This window comes from Hydractinia symbiolongicarpus, chromosome 5, assembly GCF_029227915.1.
Source record: "Hydractinia symbiolongicarpus strain clone_291-10 chromosome 5, HSymV2.1, whole genome shotgun sequence".
In the NCBI taxonomy this organism is placed as follows: domain Eukaryota; kingdom Metazoa; phylum Cnidaria; class Hydrozoa; order Anthoathecata; family Hydractiniidae; genus Hydractinia; species Hydractinia symbiolongicarpus.
Window position 1 is genome coordinate 5,446,653 of NC_079879.1, and position 27,538 is coordinate 5,474,190.

Here is a 27,538-nt window from a genome sequence, read left to right on the forward strand (position 1 = left end):
TTAAAACATATTATGACATTAAGAATTTTGGAAAGAGATTGATAACTTAGGCAAACTTAAAACAATTATCAAGAAGTATAAAAGATATTATTATTTTTACGCGAGTACCTTTTTTGCACGCTAACCGCGGCGCTCATGGAATGTGTGAAAAATTTACCCCTGATGTTTAAAATCTCTTTATTTCATTCTAGTTCTGCTCAGATGTAAAACTTTTTTATTGCCATCTTGCTTGCGAGGATAGTATTGCTTTTCCACTCCTAACGTCATCATCAGGCTTTTTTACACAAATTATTTTTAGAGAAAGTACCTTCGTTAAGAATAATATTTATAATATTTTTAAGCTACCATTTTGTGTGACAGACAAACAGACAGACATATGTTGCTTTCTTATTCGCTTTCGGCTTCACAGAATAAGTTGTTCTGCAAAATACTAACGTTATTATACCCACGACCTGCATCTCTTTATCACAGCGCCTCTTTAACCTCCGCCGAATTCTAATCTCAAAATAATTTTTTGTGATTTTTTGTTGGTCGCGTACGCGCACAGACAGATATTCCAAAGGGTATTTCCCGCTGGAAATTGAAATTCCCTTTACCTATTCCATCCAAAGCGAAGCGTGTACTCCAGGTCGTGTACTTTATGTCATATCCTGAGTAGGACAATGGTAGCCCCAAGAAAGTCAAAGTTTTTTAACAAGTTCACATCTAAATTTCACGACTGATAATAATTCAATTAACTTACTATTTTAAAGCCAAAAAGCTTTTAAAACGGATGTTTAAAATAAAAGAGAGGGAAATCGAAATCATTTAAATATGCGCCTCTCAGTACAGCACAAAAATTTGTTCATCGGCGTCGTACACATGCACCAAGTCGGGCCAAACACCCAAATGCCAGCAACTATAACGGAATAATGAAGTGTACAAAGATTTTGTGGAGACCTAACTTTGTGAGGATCATGTCATAAAATTTGTCACCTCGACGACTTTGGCTGATGTTTTTCAGGTTAGCTAAATTTTCCGTCTTAGAATTTGAAACTTTAATAATAAGGATATTATTTTGTGGACTGTAGAATAATCTGAATTAAGTCCATTATATATATTAGACGGTAAACTGGTGGCTCTTTTGCTGGTACTGTTTTGTGCTAATGATGATAAGACAACATTGCTCGCTGTATGACTTTTTAACTATAGCTTGGTACACTATCTCCTAAGGGTATAAAATGTGATAAATGACGTGGTAAGTAGCTTAACAAAGCCCTTATCTGTATATTTTAAATGAGGGTGCTGATTTGTTTTAAAGCGGTAAAAAATCTTGGGGGCGCTCGGGCAAGTTCGGCATTAGATCAGGCCAGTTTGGGGAATGATTTGGACAATAATGGAAGCGATGTCAGCTCTTTGGGATGCCTTCCATAATCCATGCTTACCACGCATTTCATCTGGGTGTCATTTTTAACACGAGGGTGCAGATTTGCCATGAAACGGCAAAAAAGATTGGGACCTTTTAGTGTTCCAAATTTTGGCTGAAAAGCCAGCGTCTATTTTTAAAATTGAAAATAATTTTTTTTGGTTGTGGTGTAAAGCATCAATCTGAAAACTCCACTGGAACTTACTATATTTCAGAATTCTTGTTTTGTTTGACAAAGTAATGTCAACATTACTTCGTCAATTAAAACAAGAATTGCCTGGTAGATCCCCTCCAAAAAAAAAACATTCCACAACATTATGCGTGGCAGCATGAATATGGAAGGCACCCCTTTGTTTAGCTGTTTTAGTCAGTCTGACTAAAACAGACAGAATGTAATTCTTGTGTTTTTCATTTGAACTATTCTACCTTGATCGATTTCATTTCTGTGAGAAGCACTGGAAACAAAACTAAAAGATCCAACGCTTTACCAAAACCTTACATAAATATGTTCAAGCTAAAAAACGCTTACAATGAATTTGCATTTCTGATCAACGGATTTGAACTGGTAATAATAAAGATCAGGATTTATTCCTTGTGCTTTTTGGAATCCAGCATCCACAATTCGATAAAAGTTTTACACAAGCAAAATCGAGTAAAAAAGACTTCAACAACCGCGAGGTTGTTGAAGTCTTTTTTACGAGTCATTTTTTACGAGTCCTTAAATCATGTGACCTAAAAATTTACCAGTTCTTTAGGTAAAGAGTCAGTACCAGTTCCCTAGCCACATCAATTTTTTTTCCCGCCTAACTAGCTTACTCATGCCAGGCTATTTTTGTTTTGTAGTTGTATTGTTTAGGAGTTGTATCATTGAATTCAGTTCAGATCATATATAATCATTTAGAAAGACCAGCATAAATCTCAATGACGAGCCCCAGCCAAAGAGGCTTTGAATCACCTACTCTCTAAATATTTATAAACATAACTATTAAATGATTCTTACCTTAATGAGGTAACTTGAAGGCTTTATCAGTCTCTAATACTATTGTATTGGTTACTGAAAGATAATAACAGAATTAACACAAATCGCAATATTAACAATAACTTCACATCACATCATCTCACCCTGTGTCTGTTAACTTTCAGTCACTATCTATTAATTATTAGTTCATTAATAAACATCCAAGTACTTTAGTGTACAACGATGTCTTGCTGGTCTGTTATAAGCAGTTGGTTTTTCTTGCTCGATACCGTCCTGTAAAAAAGAAAATGGTAAAGTTCCGTCAGCTAAGGTGGAATCTTCAAAATCGCCTGAGGAGATAGATAGATAGATAGATAGATAGATAGAGACAGCGCAGCTAGGCTGGACGCCGAAACTTATCCAGGCTAAAGCCTAAATCCTCGTTTTGACAGATGTTTTTCTGAGAACAGGGCTAAAATGTGTTTTAACCCAATAGAAAGCCTAACAGTGCAACAAATTTTTTTATTATCCAATGAACAATACTTTATTTTAAAGTTCATATGTTATCGAAAGTTAAAGATCATGCATTGTAACATAATGAAGATTGTCTTATAATACACCATCTTTGATGTTATTATTTTAACGTTTTCCCGTAATAATTACATCATTTCCTTCTGTACAATTTTGCGAGCACGTAGACTAAAGCTGTATTCAGCAGAACTAATTAATTTTTCGTGAATTTTAATTTAAAGAGGAATTGTTGAGGCTGAATATTTTTGGTGAAAGATAATATATTATAGCTATAAAAAGCACGTAGACTAAAGCTGTATTCAGCAGAACTAATTAATTTTTCGTGAATTTTAATTTAAAGAGGAATTGTTGAGGCTGAATATTTTTGGTGAAAGATAATATATTATAGCTATAAAATCGTGACAGTGTGTTATAAAAGAAAAAATAAGAATATATAGTCTGAAAATAACCTTTCGTACTGGTTATGTAGAAGAAAAAAAAATATGCTTCCACCTTTAAAGATATTTTCCAAGTTGTTTTTCAGAGAAAAAGAGAAAATAGATAAATTTTTAGCCTTGCCGTTGTTCTTATTTTGTTTTTATTGTTCATCAATTTTCAGGTTTATTATTTTTCTTTTAAAATTGTTCTTATAGAGAAACGAAGTTTATGTTAGTTAAGTTAGCTATGATTTACAGTTACAATAATATCAAAAATTGAATTTTAAAATTTTAGAATATTCAATGATTTTGTTCCCCCGTATTACTCAGTCCTCTTCACAGTTCAGTACTTTTTCAGATTATTGCTAATCGCGGAAATCTTTAAGCTGCAGGGTTTCTTGTTTTTATTGTTTTTTAAGCAGACCTTTTATTTAAATGTGAATTTTGGGTTGAGTTCCTTTTTAACCAAAATTTAAGGAATTGATTCCATAGCTTACCTAATACAAGTAGCATTTTGAAAGTTCAGCACTAAAACAATTACATCAGAAAGATGACATTACCTTTAATCAAATTGTTTGTATGTTCATTATTGTTAGCACCTCTTGGAGAGAAGGCAAAAACTTGCATTAACTGATTTCTCTGTTTATAGTAGATTTTTTTCAAAATTCACCTTGACTTATACATACACAAAACATCCTGCAACTTTCAAACTATAATTTTTTTATAAAAAGTTGTAGTAATAATATTTATTTAAAATGAAATGTTCTTTATTAAAATAAGAACATCTAAAATGAACAAATAAAATATGAAGCTTTTCGTAAGTAAAAACTCTTACATCGTCAGATAAGTATTAATACTTACCTGTGTTATATATATACATATATTTACCAGACAATGTAAGAGATTTTTAGTTTTTTCTATGCTGAATTTTTCACAATTTACTCCTGGGATTTTGCCATTTGTGTGTGGGAAGTAAATTTGGTAATGCTAAGCGATATTTATCCAAAATTACCAACATTGGGAATTCTGACCTGTTTTTAACCACACCACTTAATCAATTGCACCATTTGTGAATTTTGTGAACTGTAAAGCTACATTAAAGAACTTATTCATGTAAGATGTTTCTACAGAAAAAATAGCACACTTAAAACTGCTTTTAATGACAAAACCTGCGAACTCAGGTGTATAATTATCAATTTTATAACTTTTTACTGTGGAATTGATGTAGGCTTTTGTTTTATTTTTAGATATGGATTCAAGCAAAGGCTATAACATACAAACACTCATTCAGGTTCCTGTACGGTTGATTTGCGCTTTGTGTGGACTCATTTTGAGAAACACCATCCAAACAAGTCGTGGTGAAAGAGCTTGTAGCACTTGCTACAACGAAGCTGTCCGGTAAAATCTTATATAAAACATCCCATGTTCTACCACATCAGGGTTCCCTTTAACTAATAAGTAGTATAATATCATTCATGTTTTGAATGACAACTATTTAACTACCTATTGGGAAATATATTTATTAAATTTCTTTTTACAAACATACATGACTAATAAACTTTTGTTAATCTAGGGCAAACGTCCGTACTTAAATTTTATAGAAGGTTTATCAACAATTTTCTTTACCTTTTGAATGATTGCCCTTGATATATAAAAGAAAGGAGTTAATCTGTTGAAATAGTGTCTCCTTTAGAGTCAACAGCCCACCATTTAGTAAAAGCTGTGATGCCCCAAGAACCTTTACTTGATGATGCTATATAGTTTTTGTATAAACTTATTTTTACTGAAAAAGGAAATTAATTTTATTGATTTTTTTTAGCTTTCAGTGAACAAATTTTTGATGTTGTATTTTTATCTTGAAAAATCCACCCTTAAAGGAGTTACCGTGTTTATTTCTGTGTGTTTAATGAAGTGTTGCTTTACCAATCATAACATTTGCCCAATAAAATAAAAAAATTATGTTTTAATATTGATTTTTTTTTTGCACAGTAAACCTGGCTTGTGTCCAATTGATGGTGAAGAACCAACTGAAATTTTTAAAGATAAATATGCTGACAAAGAAATTGGTGAAATCGAATGTTATTGCACCAACAAAAGTAATAACTGTAACTGGATTGGTCCTATAAAATTACTTGAGGTAAATGTGTAGATTATACCATTGTATTCGTAGGCATTGGACAAAACTTTTCAACTTGCAACGTTCTTGTTTAGCAACATTTTGAAGAATGTGAATTCAATGTCGTGCCATGCTCCAAATGTAACGAAGATGTATTGAGGCGTGACTTGGCAACTCATGAGCGTCAATTGTGTGTCAAAAGAACCATCCACTGTCCTTACTGTGGTATCACTCTTTCACATGATCTCTACCAGGTATGTTTTTTTAGCCCTAACTGATATTAAAGTTAATTTTAGGGGTTAATTTTAGGGGTTAATTTAGTATTACTCCCCCCCTTCTCCCGCTCTTCTTTTTTTCTAACTCATTTTTTAAGTGAAAAATAGGAATAACAAGGCAGAAGTAAAGGTTCATCCAATTGATAAAATCAAATTCCACAAAACTCCGCTCTTGTGGTAATTCTGAATTACAAGAAAAAGTTACCAACAAGGAAATAAAAATAAATAAATATTTTAATGACTGGCAAGTCCATTTAGTGAAAAAGACTCCTGCACAAATTTTAATTTTTTAAATCATTAGATTCGAAAAAAGCACCTTTATTCCCCTGTTTTTCCTTCCCCAATCTATTTTATTTTATTTCACTTGATTTTCTGATTTTCTGTTTATTAATACTCCATTACCTCCTTTGCATTTGGTCAATGGTTGCCATCAAACGAATGTTTTTTGTTTCATTTAGGAGCATGAACCTATTTGCCCAGATAGACCAAAAATGTGTCCAATGAATTGTGGAAAGGGTTTAACAGATGGGCATCAAAACCATCTTTTGGAATGTAGTAACATTAGGAATGGGCAAGCCTGTGTATACCAGCTTCTTGGTTGCAATTACAAGGTAGATTGTTTTTTTCATCATATCTGCATATAGAAAGAGCTGATTTTTCAAATAGATAATAAAGACAATAAATTATTTGCGTTAAGTTACTAAATAAAATATTGTAATAATTTATATACGTTCGAATACACTATGGCTTATTTAATAGATTATTTTTCATCTATTGAGTTTTTTAAACTTGGTTTCCACTGTGGTTTAACTGGGGTTTAAATAGAAAACCTATAATACTAGTTGTTAGCCCGTGGAAAATCCACGGGTTTGCCCGTCCTTTTTATACCGCATTGCGTGCTTCTCGCTATTGCGCAGCTAAGCTACCATTTTGCGTGACAGACAGACAGACAGACGTATACGGGCATTATAATATAGATTTTAAATGTGTTTTAAACATTAAAAATACACTCCCACTGTGTTTTAAAAGCAAAAACATGCATCAATTATGATTTATGGAGAGAAATAAACACAGTGTGGAAATAAAAAAGTTATAAAAAAATTCGTTTTTAGTTTTTGACTACCTTTTTTTTTCTGTTCTCTCTTAACCTGAAAATTCGCAAAATGAATCCCAAAATCGTTGTAACTCATTCTGCATTTATCAGCGCCTTCAAACTTCAAAAAACAATATCAAAATTTTTTTTGATCCTAGGTTTTATGTTTCTGTGATTGAAACAGGAAAGCACAAACACATTCACATTATGTTTTAACTTTAGAATCTCATTTAAAGCCTATTTAAAACACACTAAACTGCAGTGGGAACCCAACTTTAGCTATGCCAAAGCTTCATTCAACTCGTTCTATTTAAAAGTGAATCCTTACACCATGATTAATTATGTACAAGTTGTTAAATTTGAAGCCACATGTATTGTGATTTTTGCTAAATAAAATCAAAAACGTTTAAATTTTATTCATAGCTAAACTAAACTATTTTTAGTAATTTATTTAATAATAATTTTTCAATAATTTTCTATACAATACACTAGTAACTATTTCGTTAAGTATTCTTAGGGTGGACAATAACTCACCGTCTAAAAGCGCTTTACTTGGTAAAAGGAACCCAACATATTTGCAGTATAAAGTTGCAGAGATAGTGCCTGTGTGTTAACAAGTTAATGTGTTTCTTTTCATCCAGCAACTTGTTTGTTTAACAAAAGCAAAATATCAACGCTCGCAATTGATAGAAATAATTTATATTTATCACTTTTACGTTATTAAGTTTCATGCAGTCCCCTGTTTTGTTTCAAACTTATCTTTCTGACCTTCTTCTACTTTTTAGGGTGGACAATCAGTCCTTGATCATAAGAATGAGACGCATCTGCTACATGATGTGGTTACAGTGACATCAATTTCACAACTTCAGCACGACAATTTTACCCTACAAAAAGCAGTGCAGGAGAGTAGCGACAAGATAGCTGTTTTAGAAGAGAGACATCTACTTGACCAGCAAGCAATTATGCATCAAAGAGAAGAAGTAAATTCACTTAAAAATGATGTAAAAAAACTTCAAAAAAAGTACGAGGAGCAAATGTTGTTGGTGCTGGAAAAAGTGAACAATTTGGATAGAAAAGTTAACGAGCATGAAAATCCAACTTCTGAGGGAATAACCCAAGCTTTAAAAGAGTGTAATGAAAAAGTAGAAAGATTAGATAATAGCCAAACAATGTTAAGCTCAAATTTGTCAGATTTAGACTTGCGTCAACAGCTGCTAGAGAACACATGTTACAATGGTCGAATGCTTTGGAAGATTGACAATCTCGAATATAGAATGAAGCAAGCAGTAGATGGCAAAGTGACTGCCTTGCACAGCGCTCCATGTTTCACAAAGAAATTTGGATATAAGTTTTGCACAAGGCTTTATCTGAATGGAGATGGAATTGGAAGAGATTCACACGTATCTCTCTTTTTCGTACTCATGAGATCAGAATACGATGCTTTGTTGGAATGGCCATTCCGTGAAAAGGTTACTTTTCGCTTGTTAAGTGCGAATGATGTGAGAGGGTTAGATATTAGAGAAACATTTTTGCCTGATCGTACTTCAACCAGCTTTCAAAAGCCTGTTCGCGAAATGAATGTTGCTGCTGGCTGTCCCACTTTTATTACAATTGATGAGTTAAAATCTGGAAAATATATTATAGGCAACAGTATATTTATTGAAACTGTAGTAGGGTAAAGCACGACTCTTTATATTGAATGTAAAAACATGATCATAAAAAAAGTAAAGAACTAGTTTCAATGAATCACACTAAACAAGTTTTTTTATCTAGATTTGAATTGTTATTTTATTTAAAGTTTGGTTGTTAAAATCTTAACTAGGAATCTCTTTTTATCCAGAGCTTCGTCAAACTTTTTCCTCCCGTGTCTGAAACATCCGTGTTTTGTTAATTGTTGGTGTTAGTTGATAAAATCACTTTTAGGTAACTAACGTTCTGATGGAAATTGCATACAATCTTTCCATAGACATATTTAGATATCTTTTTTTAAAGTTAGACATCGACTGTTTTTTAGAATCTGTTGACACGTATTTCGATCTACTTTATAAATAATTTCCCTATTATTTGTAAAAATTATCAAATTTAACTTGTGTTGCCATTTTATTGTGTGTTTTTATGTGTTGAAAATTTTTTATCTTCTTTTTGTAACAAGTATAAGAAAGCCTTTAAGCTGCTGGGATCTCCAAATGGATTTTTTTATATACTGCATCACACTAATCTTGATTGGATTTTTTGACTTTTTAGAAATAAAAATGACAGGTTACGAGTCCGTTTTAGATGTAGGACAATATACATGTTCACTATGCGGATACATCTGTCGGAACACCGTTCAGACGTGCCGTGGAGAAATAGCCTGTAGCTCTTGCTACAGTGAAGCTTTAAAACGGTAAGTTGGTTTAAGTTCACATCAGATGCATAAACAATTGAAGTAAGCATGGGCGTTAGATCTGCAGTGAAGTTTGAAGCAGAGTGTAGTTGAAACGGAACAAAAAGAATTTAGATAAACAAAGAAAAAAAATCATCGCATTAAGGTTTAAAGTCGTTCTCAAATTTTGATTTATTTTATTAGTGTCAATTCTGTTTCTCTTCTTTGATTAGGTTTTATAGTTATATGAGTGTTTCTAGCCAAAAATAATTCCATTACTTTTTAAATTTTTATGAAGGCTATTTTGTCCACATTTGCATTATCTAAGCTATGTCAGTAGCCAGCAGTTATAAAGCTTGGTTTTCACTTAGCGGTAACTAACGCTAACGGATTGTTTCCACTTGAGAAATAAAAATATAAAAGTAATCAAAATCATCAAAATTATCTCTTAGTTTAAAATGAATTCTTTGAAAGAGAAAGAGTTAGCTTTTCTTTGGTTTGCGTTGATCGTGAATGATGATGGAAAAGAGAAGAAAAACAGAGAGCGTCAATTCTGAGTCAGTGACATTTTTGTCTTTTAAATTTGAATTTTAAAATTGGCGGCCAACAGCCTTTTAAGTGGCGCGTAATCAGCATTTAACTTGCGCTACAGGTACTTTTTCCGTTCACACTGGGCACTAAGACGCTTAAAATTATACTTAGCAAGATTACCGCCTGTAAGATGCCTAGTGGAAACCGAGATGTGAAGGAGCAAAAATGAAGCTACCGATGAAACAGAAAATCAAAAAAATTGATATTCTTGCTTTAACACATGCTTCATGCTTCACGTCTGCTTTACTTGCTTCATAAGTGTTCGCACAGTGCTTGTTTCTGCTTGATGTGAACCAGTCTCTCTACTAATTCAGTATGTGATAAACGATAAGCTCTGGGACGTATGCCAGTTTTTATTTAAGCAACTCCATTTTTATTTCAGCCTTAATTGCTAGTAAAGTGGCTAAGCGTAATAACGTAGTGATTTAGTAGGAAAAACAAAAAATCTTTGAAAGAACTGTTGCCCAAGTGCAAGACTGGATTGGTTAGAAGTAACTTAAATTGTGACCCAATCCACAGCCTCACTTCTTAGCAACTCAGTTGCTTATAAAAAAGTGTTTTAAAAGAATTACTAACGTATTCATTTCATCAACATTGAAAAAAATGACCTAAACTTAAATTTAAGCTCTGTTTTGAAATGGAGCCTTGGAAGTGCAACCAAACTAAGATGTATTAACGCTGATATTTCCACTATTATCACGTAACTTGTGACGCAAGTGAAATTGACAAAGAGTCAATGCAACCTTCGTTTAAGTGATTCTGTTGTCAAGTTTAACTGGTCAAACGATGTTCGATTTGTTTTTTATACAGTAACCCTGGCTTGTGTCCAATTGATAATGAAGAAGCAACTGAAATTTATAAAGATATGGCTTCTGACAAAGAAATTGGTGAAATCGATTGTTATTGCACCAACAAAAAAAATAATTGCAAATGGATTGGTCCTATAAAGTCACTTAAGGTAAATGTGAAATAATTGTATTAATTATACTGGTTTGCTTGATCGACTACAAGGTGCATCTGGCGATATAGATGACGTCGCAGATCTGTTTCACGTCAGAGAATGAGAGCGATGCATCCCAAACGTACCATCCTTTTTTTCTGATTCCCATCTAAAATGTATTAGGCTCAAGGATAAAAAAAGCTTATTATTAAAAATTCCCATTTTCGGATGCAGTATGTAACTGCATCCGAAAATGGGAATTTTGGTAATGAGGTTAAATCATGGTTTGTACGGGTAAATATGCCTGATATTTGAAAAAATCGTCACGAAAAGATATACGTGACATAATTGTTTATCTATCATAGCATATATGTATTTTTGACACTCAATTGTGGTTAAGAATGAAACTACTTTCTTTTCAACAAAGATTGGCACAGTAAACCAAACACAAATTTCGGGCGTGACAATAAGATTTTTTTTAGACATGACCGTTGCTAGAAAATGTTAACCTATAGAAAACTACATTGCACTCTAATAAAAAGCACGCAAAACATAATTCTTGGTCAAAAAATAAACCAGAAAAAATATTTACCTTAAATTATTTGTCTATCTTTTTCATTTTGGTGAAAGTGAGCCTTTACTTTCTTTTTATTGTAGGACCATGAGCTTGTTTGTTCAAAACGATTCGAACAGATGTGTCCAATGGATTGCGGACAAAACATAAAATTTTGTGGATATCAAAAACATCTTTTGGTATGCAGAAATATTGAAAATGAAAAATATTGTGCTTTTCCACAACATCCTGGTTGTGAGGTACGCGCTTAGAGTTTTTATAATATTGTTTTTTGTCTATAAATACAATTACCGCCAAAGAATTCTTCGTGATATAAATGTTCAGTCGAGTGTCGTGGTCAGTAATTTCGCATCCAGATCAGCTATTTGTCACGATTTTATGTCGAAGTCTTTATAAATTTTATAAATTTTTTTTCAGCGTGAATGGAACAAGATAGAAAAAAAACAGCTGCTAGAGAACACGTGTTACAATGGTCGAATGCTTTGGAAGATTGACAATCTCGAATATAGAATGAAGCAAGCAGTAGATGGCAAAGTGACTGCGTTGCACAGCGCTCCATGTTTCACAAAGAAATCTGGATATAAGTTTTGCACAAGGCTTTATCTGAATGGAGATGGAATTGGAAGAGATTCACACGTATCTCTCTTTTTCGTACTCATGAGATCAGAATACGATGCTTTGTTGGAATGGCCATTCCGTGAAAAGGTTACTTTTCGCTTGTTAAGTGCGAATGATGTGAGAGGGTTAGATATTAGAGAAACATTTTTGCCTGATCGTACTTCAACCAGCTTTCAAAAGCCTGTTCGCGAAATGAATGTTGCTGCTGGCTGTCCCACTTTTATTACAATTGATGAGTTAAAATCTGGAAAATATGTTATAGGCAACAGTATATTTATTGAAACTGTAGTAGGATAAAATGCTACGACAGAAGTAAAGTTACATGCACATCGCATGTTGAAAGTAACTTCCTCTATTCATAGATCATAAACTGCAATATAAAAGTATATATTTGTTGCAAGCCAGATGAGCGTTATTTTTTTCAAGAAAGAATAAACTGAAAAGGAACTTTTTTGAGCATTTAAAATTCATGGCAAAAAAACACCCCAAATCTACTCCACTTTTATAGTATTAAAATGGAAAGGGAAAGAATTGCCAGGATAACAAAACGTCTTTTGTAGTTTTTAAAAATGGTCTGGAAATAATTTTTCTGTTGAATGTTTTGTTTTTACTTTTATATGTATATATGTTTATAGTAATATTTACACGGATGTGTATGTGTTTACATCGTACGGCTAATAATGTTTAAAAATAGGCTTGTTGGGGAAATTTTTTTATAAAAAAAAATAAAAAATTTTCGCTGGCGAAATTTTTTTTTTAAATAATTAGTTTTTCACAAAAAAATTTCCCGACAAGGTAATTTTTATATTTATAAATAGATGATAAAATAATTTTTTTTATTTTTATAAATAAAAAAAAATCGTACTTTTGAAACAAACTCGGAGTATTAATATTTTCCTATTTACCATCAGCGTTATTCCCTCCTAAATTATACAAACGTCAATAGTGAAAACGCCATTCATTGGTCAGGGGCAGTTCCAGGATTTTTAACATGGCAGTCAAATGTCTTGCGAAGCAATTTGCTGCGCCAAAATCAGCTGGGCTTCTTGATGTTTTTCTTAGCAAAAAACTAAAACAGAATTCTTACTATATTATACCTCAGGGTAAAGTTACAGCCCAAATGATGTAATGTTGCAGCACGCGAACCAGTGTATTGTCACCAACATGTAGCTGGGACATGTAGCTGTATAAACAAATCTCCAGTGACTAACAGCTAAAAAAAATTATCTCAGAAAACTAGTAAAATGTCAAAACTAACTTCTGTTTATGTCAGTCGCGTGATGGCGCTGACTTAACACTGGATCCGCCCCTGTTGGTCACAGTAAAAGCTTATTTTGTATTTTGCAGGCAAAACAGTTTTTTTGATTTCCGTCGCTACGCAGGGCGGAATCTTTAAAATCGCCTGATGGAAAATAGATATATATCTAGAGACAGAGCCTGGACGCTGTTAATTTTGTGTTCAGGCTAAAACTTTGAAAAATTTCCATATTTTCAAAATCCAATGAAGATGCTTTATTTTAATTAATGTCAAATTAATGACCAATCTGAACAGAGATTGTGTACTCTTCGTGTGGCCAGAACATTTTGTGTACGGCTATGACTAAAAGGGCTTACATTTTGTTGGTCGCCCCCCTAGCCACTTGCTGGTCTCTGATGGTTTGGTCGTAGTAGTTTTATTGATGTAGCTGGGGAGCTAAGCACATTTTTTAAAATCGTGTATTTTATCAGGTAAGAATCATTTTTTATTAAGTGAGAAAGGTGTGCTGGCTAGCTAGCTATCTCAATTTTTGGTACTGACATACCCCTTTTAATATTGGTGAAATTACTTATATACTCACTATCGTATAATAACTTCGTTTAGAGCCAGATAGCTAGATAGCTACACAAAATAGTGCTTTGATTAGCGTTCCTATTTTCTTAAAGAGCCAGCAACAAAAAGCCTTTGTCCTGCTTTGCGTAATTTTTCCATTACTGGACACCCGACTCACCCGACTCCTGTTCTTATGGGGAAAAGGGGGCTAAAAAAACTTCCAAGCAACACTATGTGGGGCTATTTCTGTCAGATAAAAAGGTATATTCGCACAGGATTTTTTTTATATTTTTTGTAGAAAAGTTGTCGAAACATGACAAAAGTTTACTGTTGCTGCACCGAACAGTCAGGGTGAACTGATGGTTAACCTGTAACAATATATATATATATATATATATATTTAGCTGATGTAGGATAATTAGACGCTACGCATAGTATAATTAGCCGTTAAAAGCTTCCTTGTGTTCTTAACAGTTAACTGTTGAAGAGTCCTAGAGTATTTAATGCTCATATTGAGCTACGCAGACTCAATTAGAGTCCGCGCTCTACCAGAAAACTCTCTGTAGCATCCAACAGCTCACACAGTGTGCATCCTCCCTATTTCCCTCACATGGTGGGTTAACCTAGGGCTATCGTAGCATTCACTCGCCCATATTGAATTGCTGCCAAGGGGAATCAAACCCCATTCTCCCGCACAAAGTGCCAGAATTATAACCACTAAGCTATGGTGCCATTGAAAATGGCTAACTATTTTGTTACTGGCTAATTATCAGTTCTCCCTGAGTGCCTAATTTTCTTGAAAATCTTTCTTGAACTCACCCAAAGTATCACAAAATATTTTTCTAAGATTTCTTAGAAAAGACTTTTTAAAAATCTCACGAAAAGGACCATCGATTTATCAAATCCACAAGTTTATTGTGTGTTTACCATTTTTTTGTTTCAACTTGCTGAATTCAATTTGTCAATTTAAAATTTCAGTACTTTCAGAAAAATGCAACTAATCAGACTCTCTGAAGAGAAATTCAAATTTGAGAATTCGAATCAAAAAAGGATAACAAACAATCAAATTTTTTGAATTCAATAAATCGATTTCGACAAAATAAATCCTGTATTGTCCACAGGTTTCAAAATCATGGATGGCCTGCTTAATATGTTACTTGTTTAACAAAAATATTTATATATAATTACATATACAATATGCCTTGTGAATTAATTAACAATGAACTACTTCCTTCATTTAAATGGAGCTCGTTCAAAAGTTATTATATTCGAATCGTCAAGTTTATACATAACAAGATTTGTATTCTGAAATTTCCAGAATTTCCTGATCAGTTTTAAAAATATCCAGTTAAAGTTTTAACTGTTATTTTAGAAAACTTCATATAGATATGTAAAAATTTTATTTTATTTTTTATTTATTAGATTTTATTCTAACATTGCAGGTTAGTTACAATAATAATAGAGAATTGGGATACTCGGTGATTTGTTTACCCCATAATTCTCCGTATTCAAGGTCTGCTTCAAATTTCAATATCTTTCAGGCTATTGACGGAAATCTTCAAGCCTCAGGGCTTCTCGTTAGAAAATAAAAACCAATAGACCTATTTCCATATCCATTTGGTTCCGCGAAATATACATACGAAAATGCAGAATAACATGAAAACGAGAATAGTTATGAGCAAATTTCGGGATGCTGGTTGTTTACATGCAAGTTTGAAGAATGTATCAACAAAATGTTAACTTTTACAGCTTTTAACTGGTAGTTTCACATAATCGTAGTTAACACAGTTATAAAGAGGGTTTTGGTAGTGGTAGTGTGACAAAAATAAATTAAAATATTGCAGATTTTAAGGGCGTTGGTATATGGTGGCTAGCTAGCTAAACCTTTAAAACCTAGCCACGTTTTTAGGATTATGTGCATGCATTTTTACTAGTCGGTAGCCCGTGAAAAATCCACCGGTTTGCTTGTTCTTTTTATACCGGTTGCGTGCATTACGCTACTTACGGTACCATTTTGGGTGACAGACAGACAGACAAACGTATATGGGTATTATAATATAGATTTACTGTTTTCAAGTAAATTTAGAACTAAAACTCAATATACAGTTTACTAATGCTCAGTGAGACTTTGTCTTACTCTGATCAGTTAAAAAAAATTAAAATTAGCTTGCTTGTAGCTAAGCCAATGTAGCCAGCAGCTAAGCTACAACCCTGGAGAAACAATAGATAGATAGATAGATATAGAAATAGATATAGATATAGATGTATAGATATAGATATATAGATATATAGATATAGATATAGATATAGATATAGATATAGATATAGATATAGATATAGATATAGATATAGATATAGATATAGATATAGATATAGATATAGATATATAGATATAGATATATAGATATATATATAGATATAGATATGCGGGAATGCCCTTGTAGCGATGGTCCATGTCAGGTCAAAAGGAGTAGAAGTGTCCTTTAAATCCCATATAAACTTTCACAACTCGATTTCATTCTGGTATTTCTTGTGTTTGAAGGATTTTACATGGTTCCTATAACGCGTTTTAAACTCGTCCTCACCGGCACCAAAATAGACAGATGTGCTCGTGTTCGTTTTTACTTTGGCTTTATATACAATACATTGTGTAAGGCCTTGCCTTTAAGCGGGCACGTCGGCATTGATCGACAGTTGCATATACTTCTTATAAAAATGTCTGAATTTCAGCTGTGAACAAGCTTAATATTTATCAAAATCTCAGTCTTAATGTTCTTAAAAACCATGTCCTTATGTATTTTGTTTTCTTGCTTATGTGAAATCTTGAAAAATAATCTTGCAGAATTGTTCAAATTGTTTATTTACAGAAAATAATCTCGATGAAATTTTTTGACGTCACAAAAAAATTTCACATTGTTTTCACTTATTAAAGCTAAAGTTCGACATGACAAGTATTTTGTGGACAAAAGTTTATAAAAAATTTTTTTTTTCTAGACAGTACGTCAGTAAACATTTTGTATTTTTGTGATCCTCTTATGGAAAAATTTGTTTTTGACTGAGCAAAATCACAGGACAATTTCATTGCCTGAAGAAATACCAAGATGGTAACTCTCTAAATACAAAATTTATGAATTAGGATATCATCCTTTTAGTCACCCTTATATTTTAAAGTTTTAAATAATTTTTTCTACCAAATTCAATCTACGATAGAGGCTTAAAATTTAACACAAATAAGCAAGAACATTCCAATAAAGTTTAAAATCCAACTTTTCCCATCAAGTCAAATTAGTATCCTAATTCTGAAATCACAAATGTGTAAAAATGTGAGTTAAAAATGCTTCCAAAACTACCCTCACTTGAAAAAAAACTAACGAGTTATGGTACCCACAAGGTCAACTCAACTACTATTTTAAAACCACTATCAGTAAGCCTGACTAATGTTATTTTCACAGATGTTGTTTAAATAATAAGGTACACTCGATAACTGGAGACACAGGATATATACGTAGTTTACATTTTCGTAAACAGCTTAAGATTTCACGTTTGTTTGGAATAAGTCACCCAACCATCTAGCTAGCTAGCTATACTCATATATTCAAAGCTAGCTAATACCTAGCTCATTTCACATTAAGAAAAATAGAAAAGCATTAAAACGGCCCAATGATACATACTATTATCCCATATTATCCCCAAATGTGAATAACAATCTGTATGACAAATAAATTTTGCAAATATTGCAAGTAAACAAACCATATCTGCACTACTTCGCTGTAAACTAAAAATTTGCTCATAAATAATCTCGTTTTTATGTTATTCGGCATTTTGGTATGTATATTTCGCGGAACGAAAATGGATATGGAAATAGGTCTATTGCAACTTATTATATATCTTCCCTGCAAACAAAAAATATTGTGTATGTCATTACACTTTTTGTAATTCAATTATGTATACACTTGAAAAGTTAAATGGGATTTAAGATGGCCTACAAACCTAGTATAAAAATCAAAGTCATTTTGATGAATTATACTGCGCCCTTTTAAGAAGCCCAAAAATTCTTAGTACCAAATTTTTAAGTAATTGGGCGAAATGGTTGACTGTACTTTAATACTTTGTTGAATTCAACAAATACACGTTTTTTTTTATAAGAAACATGTTTATAAGAAACCTACATGTAGAATCTTCAAAAATTAAGAAACTTTTACTACTACATTCTATGTCTATTTCTGAAATTAGAAACTTGTTTCTAACTAATTCTTACAATTAATTAAAGATGTTAACATGCTGCAAGTATTTCTGTCGACCAAGGTGACAGTAATACTTCACGGTACCATAGCATGCGACACGCCACATGGCAAGAGAAAGGCTGCTGATCAGCTTGAGAGCAATCAGTATAAGCGCTTTAAAATCACTAGGGAAGAGGATATCCACAAGTGGTCTCTTCCTGATGATTTAGCCTCTTATGCAAACGTTGCATCCGAGGAATTCATCCCAGAAAAAGAACTAAAAGAGCAAGTGCTGTTGGAGGCTCCCAGACCAGTGAACTTGGATGCGATAAAGGTTTTGGACGAGGCTTTATCCAGCAATCTAAAAAAGGATCATGCACAAAGCCTCGAAATGGTTCGAGTGCTCCAAAAAGTTTAGGAAAGGGTGGGTGATAAAATGGGCGCACTATCCAAAGTTAGGATGACGGTGGAGCAAGTACGAACTGCTGGAGATGAAGAAAATCTTCCCCCTCCTGAAGAAGTAGCTTCGGCGGTAGAAAAAAAAAGTAACAATGGTGGGTCAATGTATCAACATTTTAACGTATGAGCGTCGAAAGAACATCTTATCCGCTACAGCAAACCTTTCAGCTGCACAAGCATCAACAACGTTAAAGGACAAAGCCTCGCTGCTACAACTTCATGATAGTGAACTGTTTGGGAAGAAATACCGCAAACACATGGCTGATTTAAACTTGGAGGAAACAAGACAATTAAGCAAGATGTTATGGTTACAGCCAAGAAAATTTCAACCAGCAATAGAAGGTGGCTAAAGAAGCAGCCCTTTCTTGGTGGCCCCTCCCATTCAAAAAAACGGTGGGGGGCATTCCAGCTACAAACCAAAGCAACCATATTATAAAAGTACCTACTTTTCTGCAACTAGAAAAGGATCCTTTTCTCAACATTCAAAAGCTGTAAGCACTTCCACAAATCGAAAATTGGGTGAACTTGAAGGATCTCACTCACGTTCACCCTGCTATAAAGAATCTGTTCTCAGGGTGGCAGATCCCAATTGTATCCTTAGCAGGCGACCTAAAACATTTTCTTCTAACTTGGAAAAAGTTAGCACAGGACAAAGATACCCTGTCAGTCATACAAGGATTCAAGATACCCCTTATTTCGAAGCCAACACAGGCAATAATACCTCATTCTCCTGTTCGAAATCTAATAGAAAAAAAGTTAATAGATGGGGAAGTAGCAGACATGTTGAGAAAAGGAGCCATTTCGAAAGTAGCTCCCACAGAGGGGCAGTTTCTAAGCAATCTGTTTTTAGTAAAAAAGAAAGATGGAGGAAGTCAACCAGTAATAAACCTGAAGCTTTTAAACAAATTTGTTCCTTACGCGCACTTCAAAATTGAGGTTTTACACTTAGTTATTGAAGTTATTGAAAATTTCCATGGCAGTCCTTCGTAGTTTAATGATAAGAATTGTAATTTACTTGGACGACATGTTACTTTTGGGACGGTCCAGAGAGAAGCTCCTTATGGCACGAGACACATTGATATTTTCTGTTACAAAATCTGGGCTTTTTAAAAAATTTGAAAAAGTCTGTCTTGGAGCCAACCCAGAAAATAGAGTTCTTGGGAATGTCTGTGGATTCAGTAACCATGTCTCTTTATCTAACAAAGAAGAAAGTTACCAAAATACAGACGCAGTGCTTGAGTTTGTACAAGACAAGAGAAGTCACTATTCTGGAGCTAACTCAATTTATAGGGGTTCTGTCTTCCACCATACAAGCAGTTCTTCATGCTCGTCTAGAGTTTCGTTTTCTACAACAACAACAAATTCAAAGTCTAAAAGTATCGAAATCTTATGCCACCCTAGTGCATTTAAAAAGGGAATCTCTGGAAGAACTTCTATGGTGGGTGAACAATCTAAAATTGTACAATGGGTGTTCCCTTATGCAACCTCAAGCACAAAGTTTGTTACAGACAGATGCTTCCCTAAAAGGTTGGGGAGGAGTTTGTCAAGGGACCAGGACAGGAGGCATGTGGTCCCAGACGGAACAGATTCTTCATATACATGTTTTGGAATTGCTTGCAATCAAATTAGCACTTCTGTCTTTTCACAAAATGAAACAATTTGCATCAGTTCACATTTAGACAGGCAACATGACAGCTTTGTCTTACCTTCTCAAAATGGGAGGAACAAAAAATTTAACTATAATAAAAATAGCCAAGGAAATTTGGGATTTCCAATTACTGAACAAGATCACAATTACTGCAGAGTACCTCCCAGGTTGTCTAAATATCAAGGCAGACTGGGAGTCTCGACATACTCAGGGCTCAGCTGAATGGAAGCTTTGTCCTGTGGTTTTCAAAACAATTTGTCAGAGAATAGGATATCCCAAATTGGATCTGTTTGCCTCCCGTCTATTACATCAACTTCCAATGTATTATTCTTGGAAGCCAGACCCTCACAGTCTAGGTACAGATGCATTTCAGCAAAAGTGGAATCAAAAGTGTCTTTATGCATTTCCTCCTTTTGCTCTGATCCACAGAGTTCTAAAAAAAGTAGAAGAGGAACAGGTTCAGTTTCTGATTTTGATCACACCAACATGGCAGCCACAAACATGGTATCCCGAAGTGTTACGTCTGTCAGTGAGAAATCCATTTTTTCTTCCTATGCAGAGAAATCTTTTACAAAATCCAAAAATGGAAAACCACCCCATGGTAGTGACAGGGGCTCTACGGTTAGCTGCTTGGATAGTTTCAGTGGAAAACTCCTTGAGGAAGGAATTTCACCAGAGGCTTCCAATCTCATCATTGATTCCACAAAAAAGGGTACTAATGCAAATTATTTATCGTCCTGGAATAAGTGGGCTAAACAAGTTGATCCATTTCAATGCCCTATAAACTTTGTGATAAATTATTTGGGGGAGTTATTCAAAAAGGGTTATGAATATAGAACTATTTGTTCCCATAGATCAGCCATTTCGGCCTTTCACGATAAGTTTCAAAGAAGGTCTATAGGAGAACATCCTAAAGTTAGTTCTCTTATATCAGGTGCTTTTAACTAAAAGCCTGTCAAACCAAAGAACACTTTTATTTGGGATGTTTAGGTGGGCATAGATTACATTAAACAAACATTTAAAGATAACAGAAAAATATCTATAAGATTTTTGTCTTTAAAACTTACAATGCTATTAGCTTTAACTTCAGCTTCCAGGCTGTTGGGTATTCATAATCTGGATATAAATTTTATGACTAGGACTAATGATCAATATACGTTTACTTTTAATAAACTCCATAAGTCGTGGAAACAAGGACAACCAAATCCATCTATTGTTTTTGTCAGTTATCCAGAAGATGGAGACCTTTGTGTTTAATGCATTGGCTGTTTATTTAGAACGCACCAGTGAATGGAGGAACGCAAGTGGTGAAAAGTAAAACAGTAAAAACTTTCAGAATTCTGTTTTTAACAAGGGTCAAAACGCTACGAACTGAGGAAGGAGGCTCCACTAGCTTTGAGCTTCCATGTAGATCGCCGATTAGGTTGTAAGAATCCAGTATTAGATCTTCTTTCGATTGAATTACATTGCGGGCGCTTCGCGCCTTTACGTAATTCTTCAATTTTAAAACCAACTAGTCCAAAGATTAAAGAAACTTTTAGAACCAACTATTTATTTGATATAAGAAACCCTTATTTTACTAGGAAAATTGAGAAACTAAATAAGAAACTTTTGGAACTAAAAACATGGAATTCCAGCATACAAATAAAAAAACTTTTAGAACTAGGCCCTTTGCCAAAAAAAACAACGTGTACAGCCGTGAGCAAAAACGCTTTGATTAAATTTCGCTTCAGGAAGTATTCAAGATTAGAATTTCTCCTTTTTTTTACAAAGCCCTTCGAACTCATTCCAACAAAACATCACAAAATGATTCATTACAATCATTTGACGTCCATATGAATTATTTAATCCTCTTCTTTATATTTGTAATTCATCCTTTCAATATTGTTTCTATTTCTTTTACCGTTCTCATTAAAGTTTTATTTTTTGAATTGGCCATCAAAGCAAAAAAAATGGTTAACATAATAATTTGAGATATATATAACTACCAGATGGATATATGCACTGTGATTTGAATTTTTAAATAATGTTAATATCGGTTCGAAAGAATATAACAAACGTTCTATTACTTCTTACTGTGCTGTTGTTTGTGATCATGGTACTCATGCAGCAATTTAGCAGCAAGAAAATCACGCTTTTGAAGAGTCAAAACATTGACTCGATTAATCAAGATGTTAAAAAGTTAATGGAAACATTTAGTAACCTCGAAAGGAATTTAAAAAAGGAAATTCATTTATACGAAAAAACGAACGAATATCACAGACGTTTAAAATCGAAAATAAAAAGCAATGATTGAAAAAGACTTGTAATTGAAAATACGCAAAAAATTTTACATGAAAGCAAGCAGAGATGATACTGATAACAAAAATAATGTTCATATTTATAATGGAAATATATTTTTCAATTTTACTATATCTATAATATATATCTGTAAACAAACAAAAAACTAAAATATAGTTCAAAACGAACCCTTCTTAAAATAATAGAACAGCAGGGAAGATCATCTGCATTCCTGTGCCATAAAAACAACGAAACTTCTCTGGACCTGAACTAAAACAGTTTTCTTGGTGGGATCGGGTGAGAGTATATATCTGGATGAACCTTAGCGGGATAAATTTTGAATCCATAAATAAAATAGCCTGTTTTCTTAGTAGCAAAATATCTTTCTAATTAGAACCTTTTCACTGTTGAATAAAATTAATGGGACTGAAAGTTTTGACCTAACAAATTCAACAGATGATTGATCAATAAATAATTCATAGTGTATTTAAACGTAAATTAAATTATTGAAATAATTTTTTGTTGCCATATTTAGAACTTTACGCAAATTTATTGTCTAAAATGACCTTAAAGTTTTTTTGTATAGACTTCTGCTTGAAATATCTGTCTATGTTCTTAGAAAAGAAAAATTGTACAAAGTTTAGGTTGAATTCACTTTATGTATTAACTGGGCATTTTAGTTGTTATTATTATTAAGACAAGGTAGAATTTTTAACTCAAAGCAGGAGGTCTAATCATATTCAAAGTACTATCATGTTTTTTTTACAATACAACATAATTTATAACAGAACCGAGGCTGAAAACAGGTTAAATATTGAAAATGTCTTAAAAAAAGGGTTTGACTTTTTATTCTTGAATATTTATACGATGTACAAAACTCAAATAGAAGTTTTAAAATTTCTAATTCCATGTCAAGTAAACTGAACTTCTTCATGCATCTAAAGCAACAATGTAATGGGTCTGTTAAGCAAAATGTGCATTTAAAAAAGTGTGTCTGAAATTTAAAGTTTAGGAATTTACATCCCCTAATTTTTTTAGATTTTTTAAATGTCTTTACCTAAAGCTTAGGTCAAACGTGTCCAACATTTCATCCAACATCAAAAATGTTTGGTGTTGGATGAAATGCTGGACACGTTTGACCAAAAGCGAAATTTATAAAAAAAGAAAAAAATGGGTTGGAGAAGACAAAAACGTTTTGAATAAAAGTTGGATCGCATCGCAAGTTTTATTCATCCGTCATTACGCGTAAATGATGTCATTCTATTGCAATCGAATGCACTTCGAATGTTAAAACATTCGAATTTTAGATATTGTGAAAAATAAACAGATTGTAATTATTATGTCAATATTACAGTACAGATCAAGCATAATTTCCAAATCCTCCAAAGACATCTGAAACATTGATTTGAAGCCAAATCAATCTTCAATATTTATCTCTTTAACAATGGTCGCATATGCTCCCAACTCTCTCCTTATTATCCATTCTCTGGTTTTCCTCCAACACGGCCTCTCATTGTAAGAATCTAAAAGTTCTGATAAAACAGCAGGGAAGATCATATGCATGCCTGTCGCCAGCTTGATTGTTTTCAAAAGAAAGAATGAATGGACATGTTGGATGAAATGTTGTATAATCGTTTGACCAGCGCAAAATTTCCATCCAACATCCATCCAACAAAGTCTAACACCATGTTAAAATTGTTGGATGAAATTTGTACACGTTTGAAAAACATAGTTTTTCAATTTCAACCTAAGTTGAAAAATGATTATTAATTATTTGATATCTACCTCTCAAACAAAAGCTTAGACATTTCAATTACAAAAGAACTTTCTCTATAATGTTTAATATTTCCTAAAATGAATCGTAGATACTAAAAGTAGGAAGCAGCTGTAACCAACAGTAACCAGCAGTATTTCGAAGTAACCAGAAAATCACAAGTATTATAAAGTAACAACAAGAGAACCAGCTGTTTTTATTAATTTACTCCAGATAAGACAGCAACAGCGACGCAAAGATGTTGTGATTTTTATGTACAACACTTCATCAACACCTCAAAACTACCAAACATGATAAATAAAAGGGCACCTAGTTCCCAAGGCTTTTTTCTGATACTTTATGCTCCTGCTATCTAGCTACTTTTAAATTGGCTTCGCCAGGTTCAATAAATGGATTTCGCGAAGATTAATTTTCGCAAAAATATGAATAAAATTCGCGGAATTCGCGATAATTAACCAACTTAAGTTATTTATTTATTTATTTCGCCTAAAGGCAATGATGAAAACAAGAAGAACAGAACGAAAAAGTTCATACTTTGAAATAAAATGTAACACTTAATAATTGTAATATTTTTTATTTGGATTTTTTTACGGGACCACCGACTATTTTTACTAATTGACCAGCAACAAGGAAGCAAAGTCGCCTTCCTTAACCTTTGTATACCCGTATATGTCTGTCTGTCCGTCCGTCCGTCTGTCTCTCACGCAAAATGGTAGCTTAGCTGCACAGGTAGCGAGATGCACGCAATGCGGTATAAAAAGGGCGGGCGAACCCGTGGATTTTCCACGGGCTAACGACTGGTTTGTTAAAATTCTGTTATTTTTGTTATACTTTGCTATGCCTGTTAAAAATAAACAAAAATGTATTTATTTATTATCTAGTTTTTCGTGCGTTAAGTCCACGACAAGAAAAAATAACATTGGCACGGTCATTATTTTATTCCAATGATTTTTTGCATCCTGCATCCCCCATCCCGTGTCCCGGTCAGCATCATATATCCCGCATCCCACTTTTTCAATATGCCATGATAAACATATGTTGTGAAGTATCCTTTGTAGTGTATCTCTTTGCCCTTGGTAACCAGCTCTCACTCGATTGGGTACAGAGTACGTTGGTTTCTTAAAGACATCTCCCAAGTTTTGTGAAGAAATACGTTTCCGTTCAAATCTGTATCTGACAAAAGTAGAAAATATATATGCAATTGTTATGAAGAAAGATATATCTTATTACACATAGAACACACACACCCTCGTTCCCTAGTACTTTTGCCTTTTTGCATATTTTTTTGTAGCAAAATTGTATAATTTCCAAAACATGACGAAACACAAATATCCTGGGAACGAGGTTGACGGCAAGTAAATCCCATAGTAGGCTGTGGGCCAATGCGTGTTAAAAGCCCTGTATCTTTATAAAAATTAGCGATTTTAATTTAAAATCGCTTATTAAAATTTCAAAATGTTGAATATAAAAATAAATGTTACCAAGCTGGTAACCCCAATAGAAAAATCGACGTATTTATCGTGTTTTAGAAATCCTTTTTTTATTTCCCTTTTTTAACATAAAGATTAAAAAAAACTTATTTTATGCATCTAAACACAATATAAATATTGCTTGAAAAACTATGTAAAATTAGGTGTATTTATAATGATCGAGTCGTATCGCGAACTTTTCGATATATTTAGACTTCGCGTGTTCCTTAACCTACTTTTCTGCGTTTTTTCTTGTAGTTAATATGTTTTCAAGCATATCGACTAAAGAACACAAACAAGTCAGCAAGTAGCTTAATATAAGTAAAATGACCTATCCAAAAAAGGCGAATCGTGTGTTATCGATATTCTGTTAAAAGAACATTAAATTAGTGGGCTGTTTACGTCTGATGCGTCAATGTCCGACTTATCAACAAAAAAGTTGACATCACTAAAGCTGGCATCATTATTGCTATTTTCCTTGCTTGTTTCTCTCATATCATCCTTTCCATTCCGTTACGCAATTATATATCATTGTGCACGAATTCGCTTTTCAAACATTACTTTCACATCCTCAACTGGATAATTCCTTCAGCATATCTACAGCACAATCTCTATGCATCCAATCTATATCAATTTTGTCATGTTCGGTCATGGGTTCTTACATCAGGGCACCTTTCCAGCAATAACCCTGATAGCTTGTGCGCTTAGCATGTTTTTGTAACACATCAAAAGGGGTAGTAATTATTTCTGCAAACTTAAGTTGTTAAAAAGATTTTACTCAAGCTTCGTTACAACGTTCTTTACTGCTTCCGTATAATGAGCATACGAACTCTTTAACTTTTAAGGCATCAAAATATTCACTAGCGGCATTACAACTGATTGCGTATTGTATAATAAAGTAAAAAACTTAAGGAATAAAGCTATCCTTTCTTTCAATACCTTTTTCTGTGTTTAATTAACTACTTTTTAGCTCCCATAAAGTGCGCGAATTTAAGTCAGATCAAACATATCTATTTTGGGCAGATTTTAAATCTGATAAAAAATAAGTTCTACGCGAATTTAAATAAACATAAGGTGAGTCTTCTTTATAATAAAAGCCGTATTTTGTACGTTCAAGACCGAGTCGTAATTATATGTCCAGTAAAGGCGTTTAAATATTTTGTATGTTGTCCGTATTTCTTAATTTTACTAACTGGGATAATCTTCCAGCTACTTCACACACTATTGATCGTTCAGGATGTGTGGATATCCCTAAATTCCAATGAATTTCATGGAAGAAAAGCTATATTGCTTTCTGGTTCTCTGACCAGAGATAAACCCAGTTTCTTTAGACAGAAATGCTGTGAACAGCAAATATTAATACTTCCATTAGTGGCTTTTGATAAAAGAAATTTTATTCATGCTGATAAACGATAAGATAATTGGATAATATAAGGTGGCATAATAAATATGCCTTGACGTCTAAGAATCGCCATATCATCGTACGCGGGAAAATGGGCGGGCGATAATAGGGCGGATTGTTATCACAAATCTGTCATGCTTTATCTTATAAAAGCGTACCTTATGAGCAAAAAACATACCTTATCCAAATCTTGCACTATATTGAAAAAGAAACTCTGTGCAGAAGAAAAGTATACGCAGTATACCTCTACAACCATGGAATTAAACTAATTCGCGTGAAATCCAAGCGAAATGACTTTTTTGAGAAAACATTACACTCGCTATTAACAAACTTTTCATTCTAATTTGTGTTTGATTGGTATAAGCTACAGCACGCAGAAAACCGAAGAAAAAAACTTTATCGGTTTGGGTCAATTTGTTAAAACTGAGGAAATAATAACGACCATTGATATACTATTTTTCTTCATTTATCCACCCATTCAAGAAGTGTGTATAATTTCAATTTTTTACTAATATACATACAGTATGTCTCAGTAAGTAATGGACACTTTAATAAGCGGACACCTCCAATTAACAGACAAATTTCATTACA

At 33.3% G+C, this 27,538-nt stretch overlaps 2 protein-coding genes across 2 annotated transcripts; both read left to right on the forward strand.

Moving 5' to 3' along the window:
- Positions 1-844: 844 nt before the first annotated feature.
- Positions 845-8,568, forward strand: LOC130644363 (TNF receptor-associated factor 3-like). The gene is made up of 6 exons (XM_057449930.1): positions 845-1,003; positions 4,558-4,708; positions 5,300-5,447; positions 5,522-5,680; positions 6,160-6,312; positions 7,580-8,568. The coding sequence occupies exons 2-6, from the start codon at positions 4,560-4,562 to the stop codon at positions 8,471-8,473; spliced, it is 1,503 nt and encodes a 500-aa protein (XP_057305913.1). The 5' UTR covers positions 845-1,003; positions 4,558-4,559; the 3' UTR covers positions 8,474-8,568.
- Positions 8,569-9,013: 445 nt separating this feature from the next.
- On the forward strand, positions 9,014-12,607 carry LOC130644364 (TNF receptor-associated factor 5-like). The gene is made up of 4 exons (XM_057449932.1): positions 9,014-9,180; positions 10,561-10,708; positions 11,348-11,503; positions 11,682-12,607. Exons 1-4 carry the CDS (start codon positions 9,047-9,049, stop codon positions 12,177-12,179), a joined length of 936 nt encoding a protein of 311 aa, XP_057305915.1. The 5' UTR covers positions 9,014-9,046; the 3' UTR covers positions 12,180-12,607.
- The last annotated feature ends 14,931 nt before the right edge of the window (positions 12,608-27,538 follow it).

Coding starts and splice junctions, on each gene's coding strand:
- LOC130644364 (XM_057449932.1), top strand. CDS start 9,047: ATGACAGGTTACGAGTCCGTTTTAGATGTAGGACAATATACATGTTCA. Junction 9,181..10,560: donor TACAGTGAAGCTTTAAAACG/GTAAGTTGGTTT, acceptor TTTTTTATACAG/TAACCCTGGCTTGTGTCCAA. Junction 11,504..11,681: donor CACAACATCCTGGTTGTGAG/GTACGCGCTTAG, acceptor ATTTTTTTTCAG/CGTGAATGGAACAAGATAGA.
- LOC130644363 (XM_057449930.1), top strand. CDS start 4,560: ATGGATTCAAGCAAAGGCTATAACATACAAACACTCATTCAGGTTCCT. Junction 4,709..5,299: donor TGCTACAACGAAGCTGTCCG/GTAAAATCTTAT, acceptor TTTTTTGCACAG/TAAACCTGGCTTGTGTCCAA. Junction 6,313..7,579: donor TTCTTGGTTGCAATTACAAG/GTAGATTGTTTT, acceptor TCTACTTTTTAG/GGTGGACAATCAGTCCTTGA.